Source organism: Cynara cardunculus (assembly GCF_001531365.2).
Source record: "Cynara cardunculus var. scolymus isolate 2C chromosome LG 10, CcrdV1, whole genome shotgun sequence".
NCBI classification, from domain to species: domain Eukaryota; kingdom Viridiplantae; phylum Streptophyta; class Magnoliopsida; order Asterales; family Asteraceae; genus Cynara; species Cynara cardunculus.
This window is the reverse complement of record NC_037537.1, coordinates 26,964,757-26,985,613: the sequence shown is the minus strand read 5'-3', so window position 1 is coordinate 26,985,613 and position 20,857 is coordinate 26,964,757. Positions and strand designations below refer to the sequence as shown.

The window sequence follows — 20,857 nt, the reverse complement described above, 5'->3', positions numbered from 1 at the left end:
TTTATAAATTTCCCTATATATATATATATATATATATATATATATATATAGGGTTGAGTTCACGTGAGACCAATGGTTTTTCGTGAGACCCGTGAGACCAATTTATATTCATTGATCAACTTTATAAGCTAATGATCTAATGGTCTAAAGTTGCACGATGACAATTTTGTAATTATTAAGAAATCTCGTGGCAATTTTGTGATTAAGAATGTTGAGATTGTAGATCTAATCCAATGGTTGAGAATTGGTCTTACGGGTCTCACGAAAAAGGCTTGGTCTCATATGATCCTAAGTCTATATATATATATATATATATAATCACAACAAAACTTCCATATCCTGAATCAAGAACCATTCTCTGATCAAATGGCATCTAAAGATTCTAAGTTGAAGAACATCAGTGTTGTTTCTGATCATGACACCAGTAGCGGTGACGACGATAAAAAAGAAACCAGAGTCGATATCTCCTTCGATAAGCTAAATCTCGGTCGTAAAAAGAAACTCCTTGTGATTCCACTCGCTGGAATACTCGTTCACCGAGCCTATCGTTTTAAGCCGACCACCATTCCCACACACCGCTCTCCGGATTTCTCTTACGGAAAATTTCTGGGTGAGTAAAAAGTTGGCATCTTTTTCATTTGTTTCTTTCAGCAATGCCAATATTTGGTACCAAAATCACCCAGAATTTGGTCACTAATTGTAACCTGTGGATGTATATTTGTACAGTTTACAAGAGGCCTTTTTGTGAAGGGTTTCTGAAGTTTTGCTTTGAAAGATTCCAAGTGGGACTGTGGTCTTCTGCTTTGGAGTTAGTGTTCTTTATATATATCTGGATTCATACGAGAATCGTATCTAAATAAGAAAACGATCAAATCATATGTGATTTTGCATGTAATTTGGATATTTTCTTATTTAGATACCATTCTCGTATGAACCTACTTCTCTCTCTATACATATTTACTGATTTCCATACATATATATATATATATGTATGTATATATGTGTGTGTATGTGTGTTTATCAGGCATAACATAGAAGTGGTTTTGAACAAAGTTATGGGAGAACTAAAAAGCAAGTTATTGTTCACTTGGGTGAGTAATTCAGACAACTTTTTTTTTGATTAATTTGGGTCTAGAAATTGCTGTAGATGTTTTATATTGTTGTTTATGTTTTGTTAGGATCAAAAGGAATGCACACATACTGGATTCGTGTGTCTGGATAACCCAAACAAGCCATTGTTCTTGAAAGAACTCAAGTATCTATGGCAGAAAAAGTACTCGAATCTTCCATGGCGACATGGAGAATATTCATCGTCTAACACACTACTGATAACGACTCCCATGAAGGCCCTTCTAAATCCTGTAATTACGTTATATGAATGTATCATACAAGAAAGCGGTCAACTTACAGGAAAGAAGCAAATCACATGTGATACAACACGTCTAGAAATGACGTGTATGGTCAACTCAACCATGGTCTAAATTCACATGTGATTTTACTCTAAATTCACATGTGAATACTTTGGCGTGTCTTGTAAGTTGACCGTGTTTTTGTTTTAACCTCTATCTGTTTTTGTGTTGGTGATGTTTTATGTTGGATGGAGTTTTGTTACAGCCCAACACTTCGATTTCGATCGATGATTATGATCCTAACAACAAAGAGGATGATTTCTTAGGTATATTGATACATCAAGGGTGCAATTACTTTTATGGGTACTTATTGATTTAAAAAAGAATTTGTAACGTACTTTTTTTATTAGGTCCTGATGGTGCGTTACGAGCGTTCTTAGATGGACTTGTTGAAGCAGAGGACGTGCCAACTTATGTGCGAAATCATCCGTTCGGGGAGCCTGCGATAACACCTTCACATTCTGATTGGGACTACTACAATACCGTTATTCGTTCTATGGGCAAGAAAAAAACTACAGATCGCAAGAATTGATCCGTTTCGTTGGAGATTTAATGGTCTATTTTCTGATTTATGTCCTTTTGTTATGTCCTGAAATATTGTCATGAATTTTATATAAAGTAGAACTCGTACTGATTTTTAAGCCAACCTGCTAGTGGGACGTCATGAAATATAATTTGAAATACAACGTTGTAAGAAAATAAGATAATAAAAGCAAGCGGTCTAATTTTCATTTTGCAATTCTTTTTGAAGAAAATTACACGACAAAGTGTTCAGCGGTAAAAAATTAGAAAGCCCAAAATTCTAGAATCCAACAGAGACAAATAAGGGTGATTATGGGTTGGGTTGAAAACGTTTGAACAATCTAACCTAACGCTTGCGGTTTGAAAGATCTCAACCCAATTCAACCCCAAATCAAAGCGCAATTCAAACCGTATGGGTTGGTCGGGTTTATACTTTGATACATTAAAATATTATCATAACCTTGAATATGTTGTTCTCTCTAGTCTACTTATAGTATCTTTTTCATCATCAACAATTTGATACAACTTATACATAGTACTTAAATCTTAAATATATTACATTCAATTAATTTTCTCAATTTTCATATATATATATATATATATATATGAAAATATATACAAACGAGTTATATAAGAATAAATTGATAAAATAAATTTATATGAAGAGGATGCGTGATGATAGAGACTCAACAATCATATTAAGTTTAAGAAATAAAAGAATATCAGATTCATCGGATTAGATTGAGTTTAAATAAAAATAACCTAATATCAACTCAATGCCTCTAATTTGAAAATTTTACAACTCGATTAGACATTAAATTAAGTTATTTGGCATTGGGTTGGTCGAGTTTTTAAGCACCCCTAATGACGACAAACGTATATGTCATTGTGTATCACAATTTGTTTGTGTGGGTCGGAATATACAACATTGAGGACAATAAAACAGAAATAGTGTTGAAAGGGAAGGCGTTGATTTTAGCAAAACGACAAAATGGAAAACAACAAGCAAAGACCAACTTATTTTAAAATACTAAATTTATGTGGGAATTAAATGAAATAAAATGGAATAAAAAGGAGACAAGAATGTAGGTTGAGTGGTGTATACAATATAAGATGCCAAAGTATATGTCACAAGAATGTCGAACTCGACAAATGTAGAAACCTATGACCAGTTGTGGATCCATTCCGAGCTTCCACATCTATATATATATATAGAGAGAGAGAAAGTTTGTTTTAAATGCAACTCATCGTATTTGTATAAACAATGCAACATAATAAATTAAAATTTATGAAAATGATGAGAGTTCATTTATTATGATTTAAATATTTATGGAAGATGAATAAGATTCATTAATTATGATCAATACTTTATATTATGAAACAATCAAAACTTTTATGAAATTACATATTCATCAAATTAAATGGACGATTGAGATTGAGTTGTATTGGTTGTACAAATGTAAGAGATTGTATAATAACCCATATCTCTCTCTCTATATATATTTAATAAAATAAAAACTTTTTTTTAATTAATGATTGAAAATTTTAGTTATAATTGGTATTTCAAATATAAATTAAATATATCTAATCATATATTAATATTACAAGATTATCAACTGCTCTTGAATTTGCATAAGTTGATTAATGCGAACGAGTTCTTTTTAAAAATGTGTGTATATATATATATATATATATATAAAGTATTTAATAAAAACACTTAAAAATCATCTTTTATACTTGAAGTACTGTTATTGATGTATATTACTTAAAATTCAAGATTAGAATTAAATTGTGTAAGTACAACTTATTAAGCTTCATGTTTGAATTCGTGTAACTAACTGTAGATAAATATAATCAAATACATGATAGAATTCTTATTTTAAATATAAAATCTACAATATAATTAGGATAATTATTGAGTTATAACATAATACTTAGTTATTATTTTTATAAAAATTATATTATTAAACTAAAAATAAATTATTTCGTCGTTAAACCTTAATTAAATTATAATAAAAGAATTGAATTAAAGAAATTACACAAGAAAATGAGAACTTTTAAATTTTTTATGATATCTTCAATTTTATATTATATTAAGAAAAACATTATTGTTTACTCAAAACCACATAAATTCGTATTTTAAAATCGACAGAGACCAAAAAAAATAAAATGAAACATTATAATCAAGATATATCTCAGTCTATTACACGAGTACCGTTCTAGTATATATGTATGTATGTATGTATATATATATATCTATATATATATAGAGAGAGAGAGAGAGAGGTTCTACGGAGATTTTCGACTTAAATTTATATCTGCGTCGCAGGGAAAGTTAGAACAAAAGTATGTGAGTAAGACGAAAACTGTTACCTCATAAGTGGTCATCATCACGAGATTCTGAAGTAAAAACTCAACATCCAATCAACACTAAAAATCTTCTCATTTATCGATAGTTGACCGAAGACCAATGATCAATAAGAGACACAACGACACAGTTTTCTTATTTTTAAAGTATTTATAAAATCGCATCTCAATACAACCTTCAGATTTACCTATGGATAGAACAAAAAGCTTAAAGATAAATTTTACTTATTATACTTTTACACCAAAGAGTCTGGTATAGCGGTACGTGAGTCTTTAACATTGTAGTATGTCAATGATTCAAACCTCATAAAAGGTGAGGAAGATGTGTGAGTTTATTTGTTCTATTTATCGTATATAAATACTATAGTCGGTTGGTAGTACCATGCAACTTATGCAAGTTTGGTTGATACACGATATTGGAAGTCATGGATATCAAGTTATTAAGTTAGATTGTATTTTTATATATATTGGATATTACACTTTGTAATTTTAACGGTTTTATTTGAACATCTGAATATTTGCAAAGTTATTCTTTGCAATTAATAACACCTAAACACCATATGTATTACTAGAAACTCAAAATATCACTCAAATATATGAACAAAATGCAAGTTTTCATAAATGTAACTTGAAGTTGGTACACAACCAGTACTAACATGTACCAACCCAAAAAAAATTGGAATCACTTAAGTTTGTATCAATATATTTAGTTGGTAGACGATATAAGATTTTATATATCAATTATAATTGGTTGGTACATGATATTGAGGGAAAAAAAAAACTTGATATTGTACCAACTCCAATCTTGTAAAAACTATCAGATCAAAATCAACCCAGTAAAATAAATTATTTATCATTTAAAATTGAGGCGAATGATCGTGTGAGAAAGAAAATTAAGATGAGAAATGTAAGAAGAGATTTGGACCTTTGATCACATTTAATTTCAAATCCATAATACATCTCATTTTAATATGTATTCAAAAATAAAGATATCTTCTTACACTTCTCACCTTAACTTTTATTATCATTAAAACTCAGCAGCTCTGGATGAATTATTAAATATAAAATTAATACCAAATCAGTTATACTTCGATTCACCTACAATCATTACCATTTAATATCTCATTGATGTTGAATTTAAGGGGAACCTTCTTTATGCACGTTGAAAGTCATAATTACTTATTAATACGATGTCGTTTCCTAATTCCCTAAAGATCCGCAAAACAGATCGGTCCCTCGGATACGCCGACTATCGACGCATTTATTACGAGTCCTCTCGACTCACACACAACAAAAACCCATCCCACCTGTCTCTTTATGCTTCTTCTTCGCCGGTTATTGCTGCTACTAACACTTCTCCATTTCTGCTTCTGGATTCTTTGTGAGTTTTCTTGCTTGAAAACCTTATAATTTTACGCATTTTCAACTGAAATCATGTGATTTATTGCGAAATTTCACGTAAGTGTTGATAAAAGAAATGATTTGATGATCGATTGCTAAGTTTCTGCTACTTCAAATCAAGAATTAGATCAATGTCTGTTGATACCCACGTTTTTATGATTTGTTTCGAGAGTTATGAAGTTCGATTCTTGATTTTTTTGACGAGCAAATGTGTTTAGCTTTTTCAATTTCAAAATTGATGAAGATTTTAATTTGGTTAATTCAAGAAACAGGGGTTTATAATGGAAGGTATGTTTAGGGGAAAATCTTGAAATACTAAATTTTAAAATTTGAATTCAGAAAGTTCTAGGTTTAGATCTTCGAAATCATCTTGTTTTGAGGGAAGGGATAATCCTTTTCTATGAAAACCCTTAGAAATGACACATAATCTTGAAGGTTATTGATTAGTTGAAATTAGGGTTTACTTCTTTTTGTTGGAAGATATGGATTATGTTTAATGATGCCCTAATCTCAAAATTAGTTAGAAAAGCTGAATGAATCTAATGTAATTGGAAAGGGGTATTGAGATTTGTTGATTTTCTGGTTGTTAATACTTGATAGCATCTAATGAATTGATTCTTAGTTACATATCTTGGCTAATTTATGGCATCTATTGTTTCTAAAGCAGGATTATTGATATAAACCAAGGTTTTTGTTTAAGTTTATCAGCATAAACTGGTTAATTTGAAGAATGGGGATTGAGACGGTTAAAGGGTCATCGTGGTTCGGTAGTATTTGGAGGTCATCTTCGCGTAAAACCACAGTTTTGGAGCCTGAAAACCCCGTTATTGGGATTATGTCGTTCGAAGTCTCTAGGTTGATGACAAAGTTAGTTAATTTATGGCAGTTTCTAAGCGATAAACAGATGTCACGATTAAGAGAAGAACTAGCTAACTCACTTGGCACTCGAAAGCTTGTTTCAGATGATTTTGATGATCTCATGGATCTTGCGTTAATTGAGATCGTTGATAACATCAAGTCTGTGGCACGAGAAGTGGCTAGGCTCGGGAAAAGGTGCATAGATCCCGTATATAATAATCTTGACCACATTTTCGACAATCTAGAAATTGATCTTAACTGGTGTGGATGGGAGTATAGATTGAAGAAGATGGAGAAAAGGGTTAAAAAGATGAAAAGATTTGCTGCAGTTACTTCACAGTTGTATGAAGAACTGGAGATATTATCTGAGCTTGAGAATGGTTTAAGTCGAATTCAAGAAAATAATGTGAATCAAGAGAAATTGCAAGAGTTTCAGAAGAAAGTTATGTGGCAACGAGAAGAGGTTGACGGTCTGCGTGAGATGTCTGTTTGGGTCAGAACTTATGACTACATTATTAGACTACTGCTTAGATCGCTTTTCACAATAGTCGAGCGAGTGAAGGTTGTTTTTGGAATAACAAACCAAATGGGATCTCCTGGTGTAAGTAATGTCCCGGATGGTAGCTGTTTTTTGCGCAGTAATTCTGTTTCTGCCCTTGTACGAGCTTCAGTCCATCCCTCTGAATGTTCTATTCAGAGGTCGGTTTCGAATCTTGGCGATAAAATCACGAAGAAACCACAAATTCGAAACTACCCACCATTGAAAGCAAGAAGCTTTTCTCATATTGGACCTCTGAAAAGCTGTATGATGTCTGAACTCGATTCTCCCGTCTACTTTTTACAGCAAAAAGCTATCTTTTTGAAGAAAAGATTGTTGAATGTTGAAAAACCGACACTTGGGGATGCTGCTTTAGCGCTCCATTACGCAAATGTGATCATATTTATCGAAAGATTAGCTATTTCGCCTCACTTCATTAATCCAGAAGCAAGAGAAGATCTGTATCATATGTTAACCACAAGAATCAAGAACTCACTTAGATCAAAACTGAGCCTTTTCCCAAAACCCGATGCTTTTAATTGCGATCTTGCATCCGATTGGAGTTCATCAGTGCAAAAGATACTCGATTGGTTGGCGCCATTGGCCCATAACACGATAAAATGGCATTCTGAGAGAAATTTCGAGAAGCAACGGATGGATTGTGGAGGAAATGTGCTTCTGGTGAATACTTTACAGTATGCAGATCAAGAAAAGAGTGAAGATGCGATCACGGAGGTGGTTATGGGTCTTCATTATATTTCGAGATTTGGTCGAGAAATTAACGATAAAGCTTTCATGGGGTCGGGTTGTGGCAAGGATTGTGACGATTATTTGGTCCATAAGAGTAAGATAGCTTCGATCTCGTTATAAAGGGTTTGTTTGGTTGTTTTTCCATTCTATTTAGATGGATAACATAGATTTTATTTCAAGATGCATAAATGGATAACGACAGGTCTCGTGTATATGTTCAGCGTAAACCACGTTGCAAGATGGTTGTGGTTCGTTTAAAACATCAACGTTGTCATGGCACATTCGATCGTCCGTATATTAATTTTTACTGTAATTGTTAAAGCTGACGTGGCAGTTTAATAAATTGATGGTCTAATAGACATCAAATATTCTAACAACTCAACGTAGAACTTCTTTGAAGCTTTTTTTGTAAAAGGGGGGACTCACAAGCAAAAATGCAAGTTTTTCAGAGCTTGGTTTTTTCACAAGTTTTAAGTGATCATAAAAGCCTTTGTTCTATTTGAGTTTAGGGTTTAGGATTTAGGGTGCGTTTGGTACGCAGACAGGACAGGACAGGACAGGACGGGACGGGACGGGACAGGACAGGACAGGACAGCTGTTCAGCGTTTGGTAAGACATGATATGACAGGACAGGACTGGTTAAAATGACCAATTTACCCCCAGTGAGCTGTTTAGTGTTTTTTTTTCACTTGAAGGGTTTTCAGAACTGACAGTAAAGCTTAGCTCCATATTCTTATTGCATATTCTTGTCTAATTAGTTCTTACTATCAAAAAACCAAAAACAAAGTTCCATTTACACAGGAGCCTAAAATCGACCAAAAACAGGAGCCTAAAATCGACCAAAATCGATTAACATAACAATAGCCAAAACATCGACCAAAATCGATTCAGAAAACAATAGCCTAAACATCGATGGGTATAGATTCAGAAAACATTAGTTGGGACAGTAATTCCTTCTACAATAGCATAAATCGATGGGTATAGGTTTCAAGGTTCAAGTTTATAGAAATGGGTTTCAAGTTTTAACTTTCTGGAATTGGTTTTCATGATTAATATTCTACAAATTGGTTTTCATGATTAAAGTTTCTGGAATCGATGGGTATAGTGTTAACAAGGAGAAGAAATCGATGGGTATAGTGTTAACAAGGAGAAGAAATCGATGGGTATAGTGTTAACAAGGAGAAGAAATCGATGGGTATGAGAAATCAATTTCAGAAATTACCTCATAGGGGATAGTGGTCGCCGTCGATGTTCCTGGTCGCCGTCGTGGTCCTGGTCGCCGTCGATGGTCCTGGTCGCCGTCGATGGTCTGGTCGCCGTCGTGGTCCTGGTCGCCGTCGATGGTCCTGGTCGCCGTCGATGGTCTGGTCGCCGTCGTGGTCCTGGTCGCCGTCGATGGTCTGGTCGCCGTCGATGGTCTGCTCGCTGTCGATGAGGAAGCAATGGAGGAGGAGCGATGGAGGCTGTCTTATGTTTTGTGAAGAAGCCGGGTGAAAGGGAAAAGGGTATTGAGGGAAATAAGTTTGAGTTCCACTTAGTTCCAGGGTATTAGGTAGAACTCGCGTGTCCCATTCTTATTCTACTTAGTTCCACTTAGAAACACACCAAACATGGGACAAATGTGTCCTGTTCTGTCCTGTCCCACCCTGTTCCACATACCAAACACACCCTTAAGGTTGAGAGAGTGTAAATGAACAAAACTACCCATTTTAACGGGATCATTTTGATTGACGGTGTTATTAGTAAGGTATGAGGAATCATATATGTGATAAAAAAAATAGGGATGTCTTTTGGTAAAAATCATTTTTTAAGGGACCATACTTGTCAATTTATGTAAACTATAAGGACCAAATTTGCATTGAACTCTTAAAAAAATAAATTAACTGCCAATTACCCGGTGAATACTTATTAGAAAGAATTACTTTTATTTAACTTATCGAGTAAGATTTTAATTTATTAAAAAATTTTATCCGATAAACAATAATCAAATAAGAGTCGTTATTCTCATTTACTGGTAAGACTCTTAGTCCTTGTTGTTATCGGATAAGATTTTTAATCTCCCATTCATCCAATAAGATAAAGTGATTATTGGATAAGCATTTAACAGACTCTTTAACCAAAACGAAAAAATAAAAATGCGTGTTGGGGAAGAATTAAAGAGCTTTTGCCAAACAACACTTGCCTCTGAAGGAATCAGAGGTTTGCCTCTGAATGGAGCAGGTAAACAAACACCCCCTTCGACTTCAGTGGCAGAAGCGTTGAACTCGAAAAACAATTCGGAAATGGGGGCGACTAAAGGCGGTGAACTGGTTTACATGATCTACAAAGCTGTGACGCATGGTCTAACACCGCTGATAAATCTTCATATCCGGTGGCGCAAGTTCCGAGGTCTGGAACATCCTCTCCGGTGGCCGGAACGTCTCGGTCGACCGTCTATCTCTCGGCCTCCTGGCCCTCTTATCTGGTTCCACGCCGTTTCCTTAGGTTTTACTAATTCTCTCTCAAAAATCTTCTTAATTGCTGTATGTATGATTATTATATGCGTATCAAGCGAAATTTTGTGTATAGTTGTTAGGATTTTGATATTTGTATGTTTTATCGTTATTCTTCTTGTAAGTTTATTAAGATTATGCGAGTGGCGAACAGGTGAAGGAATGTGTGTGGTTCCTGTCATTAAACGCTGTGTTGAACGAAGATCGGATGTAACTGTTTTGATGACGACAACTACAACATCTGCATTGTAAGATTAATCGTATGTTATTTGTTTATCAATTTCGTTCTTTAAAAGTAATAGAATCCGAGGACATTATTCTGGTAGTCAACCATAGATGTTTATGGGAGAGGCCTGCTTGAATTCGAGTTTGACCTTTTATTAGCTTAGATACTCATTCAGTATACTCATCTTTTGATATCTTCTCAAGCAACATGCTAATTCACATTCAGTATACGAATCTTTTGATGTCTTCTCAAGCAACATCCAACATGCTAACAAGGTTTCTCAATTTAACATTCTCTTGTAAACCACCCATTGATTTAATCCTCCTTGAATATTAGACCGAGAGTAGGAGATTGACATCCTTTCAATGCTGTCTAAGAGGACTATTCAATCTTGCTGGCTAGCTCTATTGGGTTGGTGCTGGGTTAGCCCTTCACCTCCTCTTCTCTTTCTGGGCTTGGTTCTGTCGTCTAGAAAAGTAACATGTACATATCTTTCTTTAAATGGTGATAGTAAGATGGAACCACCTTGGCAATTAGTTAACATTGAACTGAAACTTATAAAAATAGTTCACTTTCTGGTGCTAGGAGAAAACCCTATTGAATTTAAAAACATCATACTAGCATGCTTTACTAAAACAATGTGGATAGTACTTGTAGAAATTACGAGGTAAAGGGAGGACTTCTATTGCTGATTTCTCCATGAACGGTGTTTTCAGGTAGTTATTATTTGAGCTACAACTGCTAAGAATGATGTCCTTATTAGTTTTACTTTTGATTCGGCTGATATCTACTTGAGTATGTTTTTAAGTTGGCATGTGATCGAGTATTTAGTTGTTTTGTCCAGCTTCATGAACAAAATATTCTATTTATAGGCTAGACTATTTCAGTTATCAATTGATTAGAGTGTAATAAAACAAATACAACCATCCTTTTGGTGAGATGGGAAAGATCTTGTGTTTGGAGCCTAAGAGGTCCTAGGTCTTGAGAATGATTTGTTAACTCCTCTTGCTATTTTCCCAAATTCTTGACCTAAAATTTTTCTGGATCAATATGCCACACAAATAAATCAGGATGTGTGGGCAAGAAATAACCACTTATGTTATGTTATCGTATGGAGCAAGCAACCTTTTCTTGATGTTTTTACCAGATATTAATACAGAAATATCATAACACAGCCGGGAGTGGTTTTAAGCATGTGTCCACATTCTAATCTCTAGTTAGCAAACATTCTGGAACCACTATGTTAATGTATGGATTAAGATCATGGTTAAGATTCATGCTGTCTTCATTTCTAGATGGACTTGGTGCTGAAGCTTGAGTGTCCTATACTTGCCCCATTTTGAGTTCCCTATCTCATTTTTTCAAGTATAAAGACATTCTTAGCGGTTAAAAAGTTTGGACTACTGAGAGGTATTGATCGTTGAGTGTAAATGTATATAGTTGTTTCACAAAGATGACCCTCTCTCCTTCCATTTTTTACTTATCATTCCCTGCTGGGCTGCTCTAGTTTACTTGTTTCCACTTCTCATTGTACATCAAGAAATGATATCTTTCTCTTGTTGCTACAGTGAAGTACTAAAGACTTTGCTTCCCTGTGGTGTTATATATCAGGTATATGTTCTTGTATCTCAGTACAAGTTCCATTTGCAAATTTTTTATATAAAATTAGTTGCATTCATGATTATTGAATGCTATTAGCCTATTACAGCCTGCAGTTTGAAGACATTTGACGGTGTCTTTTGTAGTGTTTTAGTAGTTGTATTTTATGCAACTTCCATTTCCTGTTCTAACTTCCAACTTTAGGGGATTGGTACAAACTATTTACAAGTTAGTTTGTGGGTGTTAGTTGTTAGTGTCCTCTTGTGGTCCCCAGCAGTTGGGTTATAATAGTTTGTCTGTGTATATATACTTCAAGGAGCAGTGAAATCATTTCAACCTTTTCTTAATGCCTCTCTCTGACCGTCAATTTATGTTTCCATGGCTGAAAATTTGAGTTGTAGCCTAAACCACACCACTTTTGGCAAGAAAGGGGAAGTTCCAATCAGTTTTCACCTTCTTCATTTTTACCTTCATGCTAATGATCGGTCTGTATGCTTATCTCATGGAAATTCATTAGTACAGAAATTACAACACCTGGCCTCAACAATGCAGATTGTACTATGCTAAAACAGCTTTTGTTCAAGTCACATTTACCAAAAACTGTACGAAATCAGCCTGATGTGTACACTAACCAGTTATCTGGGGATTAAATGTGGCTTGAAGCTGGACATGATGTCAACATGATATGCACTCAAGCAGCATGTTTGACCAAATGATAGCGGCATCTTAAAGGCCTTAGAGCAAAGTATGTTTCACTACAGAAGTTAGAACCGAACCAGATATGAACTGAAATCGCATCAGTATAATAAGAACCAGACTGCTATACAGTGACTGCCTTGAGGTACAAATCGAAGCAGCTCTTGACTGCTCGACCTATGGGCCTCTCGAGGTTTGCTTACACAATACACTTCGCGGACCACAAAAATTTCCTATAGTGCTGTTTGTATTGCAACTTTCAGATGAAATTTAAGTCCAAAATTGTGACTCAGATGATATGATGACCTCACAAAATCATGACTGGACTGGACCAGATCACATATTAAATCACGATATAAATCCATTTGCTGTGTCATATATTCGGGTTATGTAGTTTGTTGCTTGACTATTTACAGTTGTGAACTGATGAACTGGTAACGTCTAGGGTTTTTTCTCTGGAGACGAGTGGCTGCTGTTTCTTTTCTTTTTTTTCTCGGTGAGTAGGTGTTGAGTACTTGAATACGGTTTCATGGTGGCAATAGAATTAGGTTTTGAATTAAAGTGAGGTGGCTCTAATACCAGGAAACAATGATGAATCTTTGGGAAAAAGAAATCTTAGGTTAGACGTATTGTTCCCACATGTATAGGGTACATCATGCAAAAGGCATAATCATGAAAGAGATGAAGATAAACAACATAAGTTAAACCTGATAAGTAGATATCGGATCCAATGTTCCTATATCTTAGCAATGAGCCCAAGTAATTACCATGCGGCTGAAATGAAGTGTTATGGCTTCTTGGCAGGATTCTTTAGCCAGTCATTGCATGTCACATGTGAAAGTATGGAAGATATGCTGATACATTGTTATCTTTTCAACTATTTCAGTTTGCTCCAGTTGATACACCTGCTGCTGTAAATGCTTTTCTAGGATATTGGAAGCCATATGCTCTTGTGCTAGTTGAGAGTGAACTATGGCCAAATCTTGTTCTTGGCGCCTCAGCAAATGGTGTAAGTATAATACCTTTTTGATTTAATGCAATCGAGTGACGATGTCAGCAGGTAAAAAATGACATTTGTCGAATTAGAAAATAGGTATAGTAGGTTGATCATTTTGGTAATTGACATCAATATCTGCTATCCATGGCATCAAGTTATTTTGCATACCTTTTCGTCCTGTTATTTTGCGAGTGTATAGGTTGTTACGTGTCGTTTCTCTGTGCAGGTTATGTTAGCCTTACTAAATGCTCGGATGTCAACAAAATCCTTCAACAATTGGTCAAGACCAGTAGTTCGTCTACTTACTTCATTGATGCTGTCCAAATTTTCATTGATCGTTCCATTGGTATGACCTCCTTTAGTTCATCATTGGATTTTATCTCTGTTATGCTGTCTGTATTCTTGGCCTGTTGCAGAGCAATATTCAGGCAATTCAACTTCAGTTGCTGCAAGCGCCACCTTTTGTCATTAACTTCTCTGGTGACTTAAAACTTGGTATGTCCATTGACTCGTACTCTCTTTTAGAACAGTTATTCATCGAACATATGTCTTTCTTGGAAGCTCATATTGACCATCATCTGCCATTGTTGATTTGATGTACCAATTATGGTGTGTAATGTATGATATTTCCTGATATCGATATGATATTTGCTTTGCTCAGGAATTGGAGAGTTGGTCAACAAAACTAAAAACATGAGAAATATGGAAGATCTACAGGGAAAAGTCGCAGGTAGATGTGTTTGGATGGCTTCATCAATACATAGAGGTGAAGAAGAAGGTGATGTGCTGAAACTTTCGCATTTCTAGTTGGCCATTTTGGTTTTCTTCATGATGCTGATGATTTTTTCTACAGTGATGCTACATGTTCACAGAGGCTTAATGCAGAAGCACCCAAATATACTCGCTATCATTGTTCCTCGCCATCCACATCTTGGGCAGAAGATTGCTCTTGTATGAGTGCATTGCAACTTTCTCAAGAATAGAAATATATATATAGGCATAGGGTCAAGTTCAAGGGAAAACCGCAAAAAAGTGAAAAACTGAGGAACACCCTGGTAACCATTCATCTGGACAGTATGCACATGTGTCTATGATTGGCTTGCTTTCTCGGTATTGTGAGTTTAAACTCTTTAAGCCGGATAACTAATATATAGAGATAGATCAGTAAACACGGATTTTGTGATCCAGAAAATAAATACAATTATCCATGCTCCGTGGCTAGTCTGCGCTCTTACCGTCAGAGGTTGCCAGGATGTTCCTCAGTTTTTCATTTTCTTTATGGGTTTTCCCCTGAACCTCCCTCTCTCTCTCTCTCTATATATATATATACACACATATATATATAAATTCAAGCAATTTCAAATAGCTTAGATAAGTTCAACAATTTCAAGATATCAAAACATAACATAGAAATAAAGAGCAGATAATAGATCTGTTTTTAGCATCAGAAAATAAAATACACAGGTTATTTGGTTCTAAAGTTGAATAGATGGAGAAGATGTAAAGAAAAGGAGAGAGGAAATGCCATCTCCAGGCACTAACAATATGTTTTTCCTTTTTTCTAAAACATGCCCTAAAAATCTATTTATAGGGCCTCACATAATATGTGAATAGTTGGTTGATAATTCATGCAGGACTTGCAAAAAGAAGGGGTGAATGTGGCGCTTCGATCTCATGGTGACTCACTTACATCTGAAACAAGCATATACGTGGTGGACACGTTAGGTTGCAACTGCATGCTTTCACTTCCAGCTACTACCATATCTTGTTTCCTGAGTTATTTTTATTTAGGCATGCTACCATCAATTAAGTAATTTTCTAGAAGTTCCTTTTTAGCTCGACACCTCTTGCTCGCCTTAATATGCATGTTAGCTTTATCATGCTGGTATATTCTATATTTGTTCAGTTAAGTAATAGAACCCTAAGGGGGTGTTTGGTTCATGGGATTTGGTGGAATTGGAAGGAATTGGAATGTCCAAATCTCTGACCAAATTCCAAATCCCATGTTTGGTTCACATAATAGATGTGAAGGAATCCTTCCGATTCCAACCAATTCCATCCAATTCCTTAATTTATTGATTTCACAATTCCACCGCATATACCACGGATTTCAAATTCCAATCCGACAAATTCCTTAGCCCTCATCCATTCATCGACGTTGTATCTCGATTTGCTCTGTTCTGCTATGCTCGATCTCCTTTGCTCGATCTTGTTTAAAACTAAGAATGACAACGGGCCAGGTTTGGGCCGGTTATTGGTATCCCCGTCCTAGAAACCGATAACTAAAACTGTCCCCATGACCGCCCTGATCCCCGTCAGGAATCTTATCGGGTCCCACGGTTTCCCCGATCCCCGTTGGGGAATTCGTGAAGGTAAAAATCATCTTTTTCCCGTTCACCGTTGGTTGTAACCGAACCCGAAACCCAAAACAGATATAAAAATCCCCGTTAAAATCCCCGAATTTAATATATATTATATATATGTATATAAATTAAAGTTAATATATATACACATATCAAGCCGGGCGGGGCCGATGATCACCGTCCCCGCCCCCGTCCCCGTTAAAATCCCCGAATTTGTCCCCGATCCCCGCCGCGTCCCCGATAAGATGTCCCTGAACCCAGCCCGAAAGTTTCAGTTTTTTTTTCCTGTAATTTTCTCGTTGAATTCGGTGAACGAAACAAAAAAATTCCAATTCAGTTAAGAATTCCATTCCAATTCCATCCGACCAAACCCAATCAAAAGACATAGTCAAATTTCATCAAATTTCATTCCATTCCCTCAAAGTCAAATTCATTTGATGAATTCCAATTCCATTGAATTCCATTCTATGAACCAAACGCCCCCTAATATGCATCTTTCTATCGGTCTTCTTAATAATGTCTAGAAACCTTGCATTGCAGTTGGATACTCAAAAAGTAATATATTATTTAATTGATCATGTAGGTGAACTAAGGGAATTTTATGGATTGACCCCTATTGCTGTGATTGGAGGTTCTTTCTTGCCTGGCTTTACTGGCCACAATTTTTCTGAGGCTGCTGCTGCTGGCTGTGCTGTCTTGACTGGTAAGCCTGTGTCATGGAGACGAACAATCGTGTGAGAATAGGAGTTAAGATGAGGAGCATGAGAAGGGATCTGGACCCTTGTTCACTTTTAATCTCAACCCCATCCCATGAATTGTGCTTGATACGGGAATTGATCCGGTGCATCTCATTAGTGTTGATCTTCAATTAGGATTGATCCAAGGGTGGAGATCCCTTCTTACCCTTCTCACCATAACTTTCATTCTCACCGAAACCCAACTCATGTCATGGAATTTAAATTTGTTCTGTTTCTTGTTTTCGAACCTCTATACTTGAGCTTTTCTTGGTTTGCCGATGTTAGGTCAACATGTTGGTCACTTCTCACATATGGCCATGGCAATGCAGCAGTTGAATCCTTTATCAGTAACACAGGTTGGAAATGGGTTTAATTAGTTCAACTTATGATGCATATATTGTAACCATCACTTGCCTTTTAGAGTGATTAGCAAAATAATTTTTTTAGTATAACCTTGGTGTAACTGGAATTATCCAGCTCACATGTACACTTAGGGTCTGTTTGTTAGCAGCTTAATGGGACTCGCAGCTTATTTGTACGCTTATACATGACTGTTTGGTAGTGGCTTAATGATATAGAAAGTGACTCATTCAGTAAGCTTCTAGAGGGGAGCTTTATGCAAAAAGCTAAGTTTTTTTCTAATCCTGCCCTTCCCAATTAATAAACACGCACCTTCCTCCCATGAAAAACCCTCCCAAACAAGATTCTTCCAATCCATACAGACAGATTAATCCACACAGACAACTTTATCCATACAGGACTTAATGGAAAACCAACCAAACAATCCCTTAGATGTTATTAGCTTGATTAATGAAAATGAAAGGAAAAAGCTTGGGTTTCTGTTGGTGCTAATGAAAAGTGGGCTAGTAAATTTTTTATCAAGTTTCGAGTATTGTGACATAATGGATCCTACAGGTAGGTGGAGGCATGGAACTAGAAGAAATTCTAGACAAACTCGTGAGTAATCCGGAAATTCTGGAAGCACGGCGCGTGGCTGCAAAACAGGCATTTCATGCTCTGTCAAGTGGGGTTGTTGAAAATGCTTGGACCCTTTTGCAACTCCATATCTTCAGAAAAGCTCGGGCAGAAGGAGGTTGAACTGAGGTTGCACAATTGCATGCTACCGATCGCAATGACTTTGCTTGGAATGTTACAACATCCACATATATGTATGTCATCTGAAGTACTTGACCTGATTTTGAGCACTTGATATAACCAAAGATTTGTTGTTTTGCTCGATTAAACAAAGAAAAGTTGTTTTTACTTTGAATTAAATGACCATTTTTTGCTGTGTTTTGATCTTAACTGCAGGAAACCAACAAACACCCTCAGAAAAGAATTCATCACAAGGTATGAATCCAGGCCTTCATGAGCCAAGTTGGTATAAATCTCTGGTTATAAAGAGTTATACTTGATCTTGGCGGAATTGATCTGGCAGGTAAGAAGCTGAACATTCTTGAACATATTTGACTTAAAACATCTCTGGTGGGTAACACCAAATCTTGTACCAAATCCATAAAAATCGGTCTAAATTTTGGTATTTGGTGTCATTAAATGGTCTTTCGCTTGTAAATTTAAAAACACAGGGAAATGTTTCAAGTACCAAGAGATAGGGGGTCTCATTTAGCCTTCTACATTTAGGACCTTTGCCTATTTTACTCTATTTTTCATCAACCCTATAATGGCTCAGGGTCACATCAAACTAAATAATATGCCATCTCTAAAAAAATAAAAAGTCATTATATTTTAGGTGGACTAAATGCATCCCTATATATTGCTAATTGCATTACCACCTACTAATTTCTCAGGTATTGCTTTTTGCACCCTTTCTATGTCAGAATTCATGCTCTGAGAATGTAAAAAGCAAGTCTTGATGTTGATGTGTGAGATAAAAAATTATAGGTAAGGGTGCATTTAGCGCACCTTGTTTCTTCTTCATACACATCAATCTCAAGACTTGTTTTCTACATTTTCAAGGCATGATTTGATATAATTCTGACATAAAAGGTGGTGCACATAACATTGCTCAATGTTTTTCCTTCTTGGGTTTCAGGAAATTACAATTTTTTTTTTAATTTTGTCAAGAAGTGGTCACATTTCAACTACTTGATAAATTAAATGTTATATTTATTTTATACAAATAAATTATAAAATGAAAGAGTAAAAGAATAGGAGGAGGTGATTTATTTTAGATAAAAGGACGAAAATAAGGAATTAATTTGCTGCTTGATTGGAGTTGCATTAGATGTTTCTGGTAACACTCATTCCATTCATTTCTTGGTAAATGTAAAAGAAGAAATGTTCCATTTTCACCTTTTCTTTTAGGTTTTAAATTGTAAAAATCAATTATTATAAGTAAATAATAAAAGCATTTTTAGTTGTATTTCTATTTTTGTAATTTTATAGGCTTTTTGTGTTTACTTCATTTGTTAATATGTTTGCTTTATATCTATGCAGAATATGTCCAAACCCTATCAAACAAGCATTGCTTGAATTTCAATGCTAGTTGATAACAGCGGGTGTCCGAAACAATTTGTATTGTACGTTGACTAATCTTGTGAAGATAACAACGTTGAAAATTCCCAGTTGTCCTGGAGCCTCTTGAACTCGTAACGTATAGGGAGGAAGAACGCGGTGGACTTGAGGAGATTCAAACCGACAACTTATGGAAAAGAATCCCTGATGGACCTGAGGATATTCTTAGTGATCAACTTTCTAACGGTTTATAGAGATTTTAAGTATGGTTTTTGTCGGTGTTCTCTGTTTTTTCCATGGATATGTCATATGTGTACTAGATCACAATATTCTTTGTGTGCATGAGTGTCTTATTTGTTTGGAAGAATATGTTTCTTTAGACCACTAAATATTCGTCAAATGGCTGGGCTAGCTAAGGTTGTTTGGTTGGTTTTTCATTAAAAACTGTATGGATAAAGTTGTTTATGTGAATTAATTTATCCGTATAGATTGGACGAGATGGGTTTGGAAAAAAAAACTTAGATTTTTGCATAAAGTTTTTCATTAGAAGCTTATTGAATAAGTCATGTTCTATATTATTAGGTCATTACCAAATAGTCATGTATACATGACTGAATAAATTGTGAGTTCCATTAAACTCATTAAGCTACTAACAAATAGTCCCTAATATCAGTGGCGGATGTAGCATGTTAAGGGTGGAGGATGGGATTTTTTTCCTCCATTAATTTCCTGTTTGTGTGGTACCATGAAATCAACTAAAAAAGTCAAAAACTCTCTTGAAATCAATCAAAAAAAACTAAAAAAATCTCTTGAAATCAACAAAAAAAACTAAAAAAAAATCCCTCAAAATGATGCAATTATGCTAAAAACACATTGGATGACTTTACGGGCATTTAATTTATCATAAAGGTGTCCCACTAAGTAAAATCTTGGATCCGCCACCGCCTAATACAGGTAGAGTTCTGATAATTCTAAAAACCAGCTGTAGGCTCATAACTCGTTTCTTTTTACGTTTCTAAGCATTCAACATAAGTGATCATCACGGCTTTTTCGCCTTCGATAACATGTATTTCCTCCAATCAACAAAATTATTGTTTGAATTTGTGGGTTTTTTTTTAATGTTTTACCAAAAATAAAACATTTTAAAAGTAGCAAAAGAAGAAGATGAAGCATGCTTTTTTACTCGATTCCATGTGGAGTGATTTATAAACGCCAATCATACCTTCAACCACCTTTCCCCTTTTCCATCATCAATTACCATCTCCTCATCAATATCTTGTCTTCTTTATACAAAAATTTTAAAATAAATAAATAAACAAAAGCGTTCGTTCGTACCCACTCTAAAAGTTAGGTTGGTGGATGTTTCGGCTTTTAAGATTCGTTAAATTTTAACGATGCAATATATGTTATGAACTGCTACGATACGA

The 20,857-nt window shown here is 35.2% G+C and overlaps 3 protein-coding genes across 10 annotated transcripts; all 3 read left to right on the top strand.

Moving 5' to 3' along the window:
• Positions 1 to 322: 322 nt before the first annotated feature.
• On the top strand, positions 323 to 2,057 carry LOC112519718 (uncharacterized FCP1 homology domain-containing protein C1271.03c-like). The gene is made up of 6 exons (XM_025127958.1): positions 323 to 610; positions 727 to 808; positions 1,025 to 1,091; positions 1,179 to 1,361; positions 1,615 to 1,675; positions 1,760 to 2,057. The coding sequence occupies exons 1-6, from the start codon at positions 367 to 369 to the stop codon at positions 1,939 to 1,941; spliced, it is 819 nt and encodes a 272-aa protein (XP_024983726.1). The 5' UTR covers positions 323 to 366; the 3' UTR covers positions 1,942 to 2,057.
• A 3,547-nt stretch (positions 2,058 to 5,604) lies between these two features.
• Positions 5,605 to 8,173, top strand: LOC112519593. 2 transcript variants are annotated; one of them, XM_025127794.1, is made up of 2 exons: positions 5,605 to 5,679; positions 6,364 to 8,173. In XM_025127794.1, exon 2 carries the CDS (start codon positions 6,430 to 6,432, stop codon positions 7,963 to 7,965), a length of 1,536 nt encoding a protein of 511 aa, XP_024983562.1. In that variant the 5' UTR covers positions 5,605 to 5,679; positions 6,364 to 6,429; the 3' UTR covers positions 7,966 to 8,173. The 2 variants fall into 2 exon arrangements, with proteins under 2 accessions (XP_024983562.1, XP_024983561.1); XM_025127793.1 differs by having other exon boundaries at positions 5,611 to 5,679; positions 6,367 to 8,173.
• Positions 8,174 to 10,052: 1,879 nt separating this feature from the next.
• On the top strand, positions 10,053 to 19,791 carry LOC112520267 (probable 3-deoxy-D-manno-octulosonic acid transferase, mitochondrial). 7 transcript variants are annotated; one of them, XM_025128573.1, is made up of 14 exons: positions 10,053 to 10,329; positions 10,492 to 10,585; positions 12,132 to 12,174; positions 13,745 to 13,867; positions 14,082 to 14,201; positions 14,284 to 14,350; positions 14,517 to 14,633; positions 14,709 to 14,806; positions 15,490 to 15,580; positions 16,802 to 16,921; positions 17,241 to 17,311; positions 17,871 to 18,138; positions 18,267 to 18,393; positions 19,413 to 19,791. In XM_025128573.1, exons 1-12 carry the CDS (start codon positions 10,128 to 10,130, stop codon positions 18,051 to 18,053), a joined length of 1,329 nt encoding a protein of 442 aa, XP_024984341.1. In that variant the 5' UTR covers positions 10,053 to 10,127; the 3' UTR covers positions 18,054 to 18,138; positions 18,267 to 18,393; positions 19,413 to 19,791. The 7 variants fall into 7 exon arrangements, with proteins under 7 accessions (XP_024984341.1, XP_024984339.1, XP_024984337.1 ...); XM_025128571.1 differs by having other exon boundaries at positions 14,272 to 14,350; positions 17,871 to 18,124; positions 18,267 to 18,305; XM_025128569.1 differs by having other exon boundaries at positions 14,272 to 14,350; positions 18,267 to 18,305.
• The last annotated feature ends 1,066 nt before the right edge of the window (positions 19,792 to 20,857 follow it).

Coding starts and splice junctions, on each gene's coding strand:
- LOC112519718 (XM_025127958.1), top strand. CDS start 367: ATGGCATCTAAAGATTCTAAGTTGAAGAACATCAGTGTTGTTTCTGAT. Junction 611..726: donor CTCTTACGGAAAATTTCTGG/GTGAGTAAAAAG, acceptor ATATTTGTACAG/TTTACAAGAGGCCTTTTTGT. Junction 1,362..1,614: donor TGAAGGCCCTTCTAAATCCT/GTAATTACGTTA, acceptor GTTTTGTTACAG/CCCAACACTTCGATTTCGAT.
- LOC112519593 (XM_025127794.1), top strand. CDS start 6,430: ATGGGGATTGAGACGGTTAAAGGGTCATCGTGGTTCGGTAGTATTTGG.
- LOC112520267 (XM_025128571.1), top strand. CDS start 10,128: ATGGGGGCGACTAAAGGCGGTGAACTGGTTTACATGATCTACAAAGCT. Junction 10,330..10,491: donor GTTCCACGCCGTTTCCTTAG/GTTTTACTAATT, acceptor AGTGGCGAACAG/GTGAAGGAATGTGTGTGGTT. Junction 16,922..17,240: donor TGGCTGTGCTGTCTTGACTG/GTAAGCCTGTGT, acceptor TGCCGATGTTAG/GTCAACATGTTGGTCACTTC.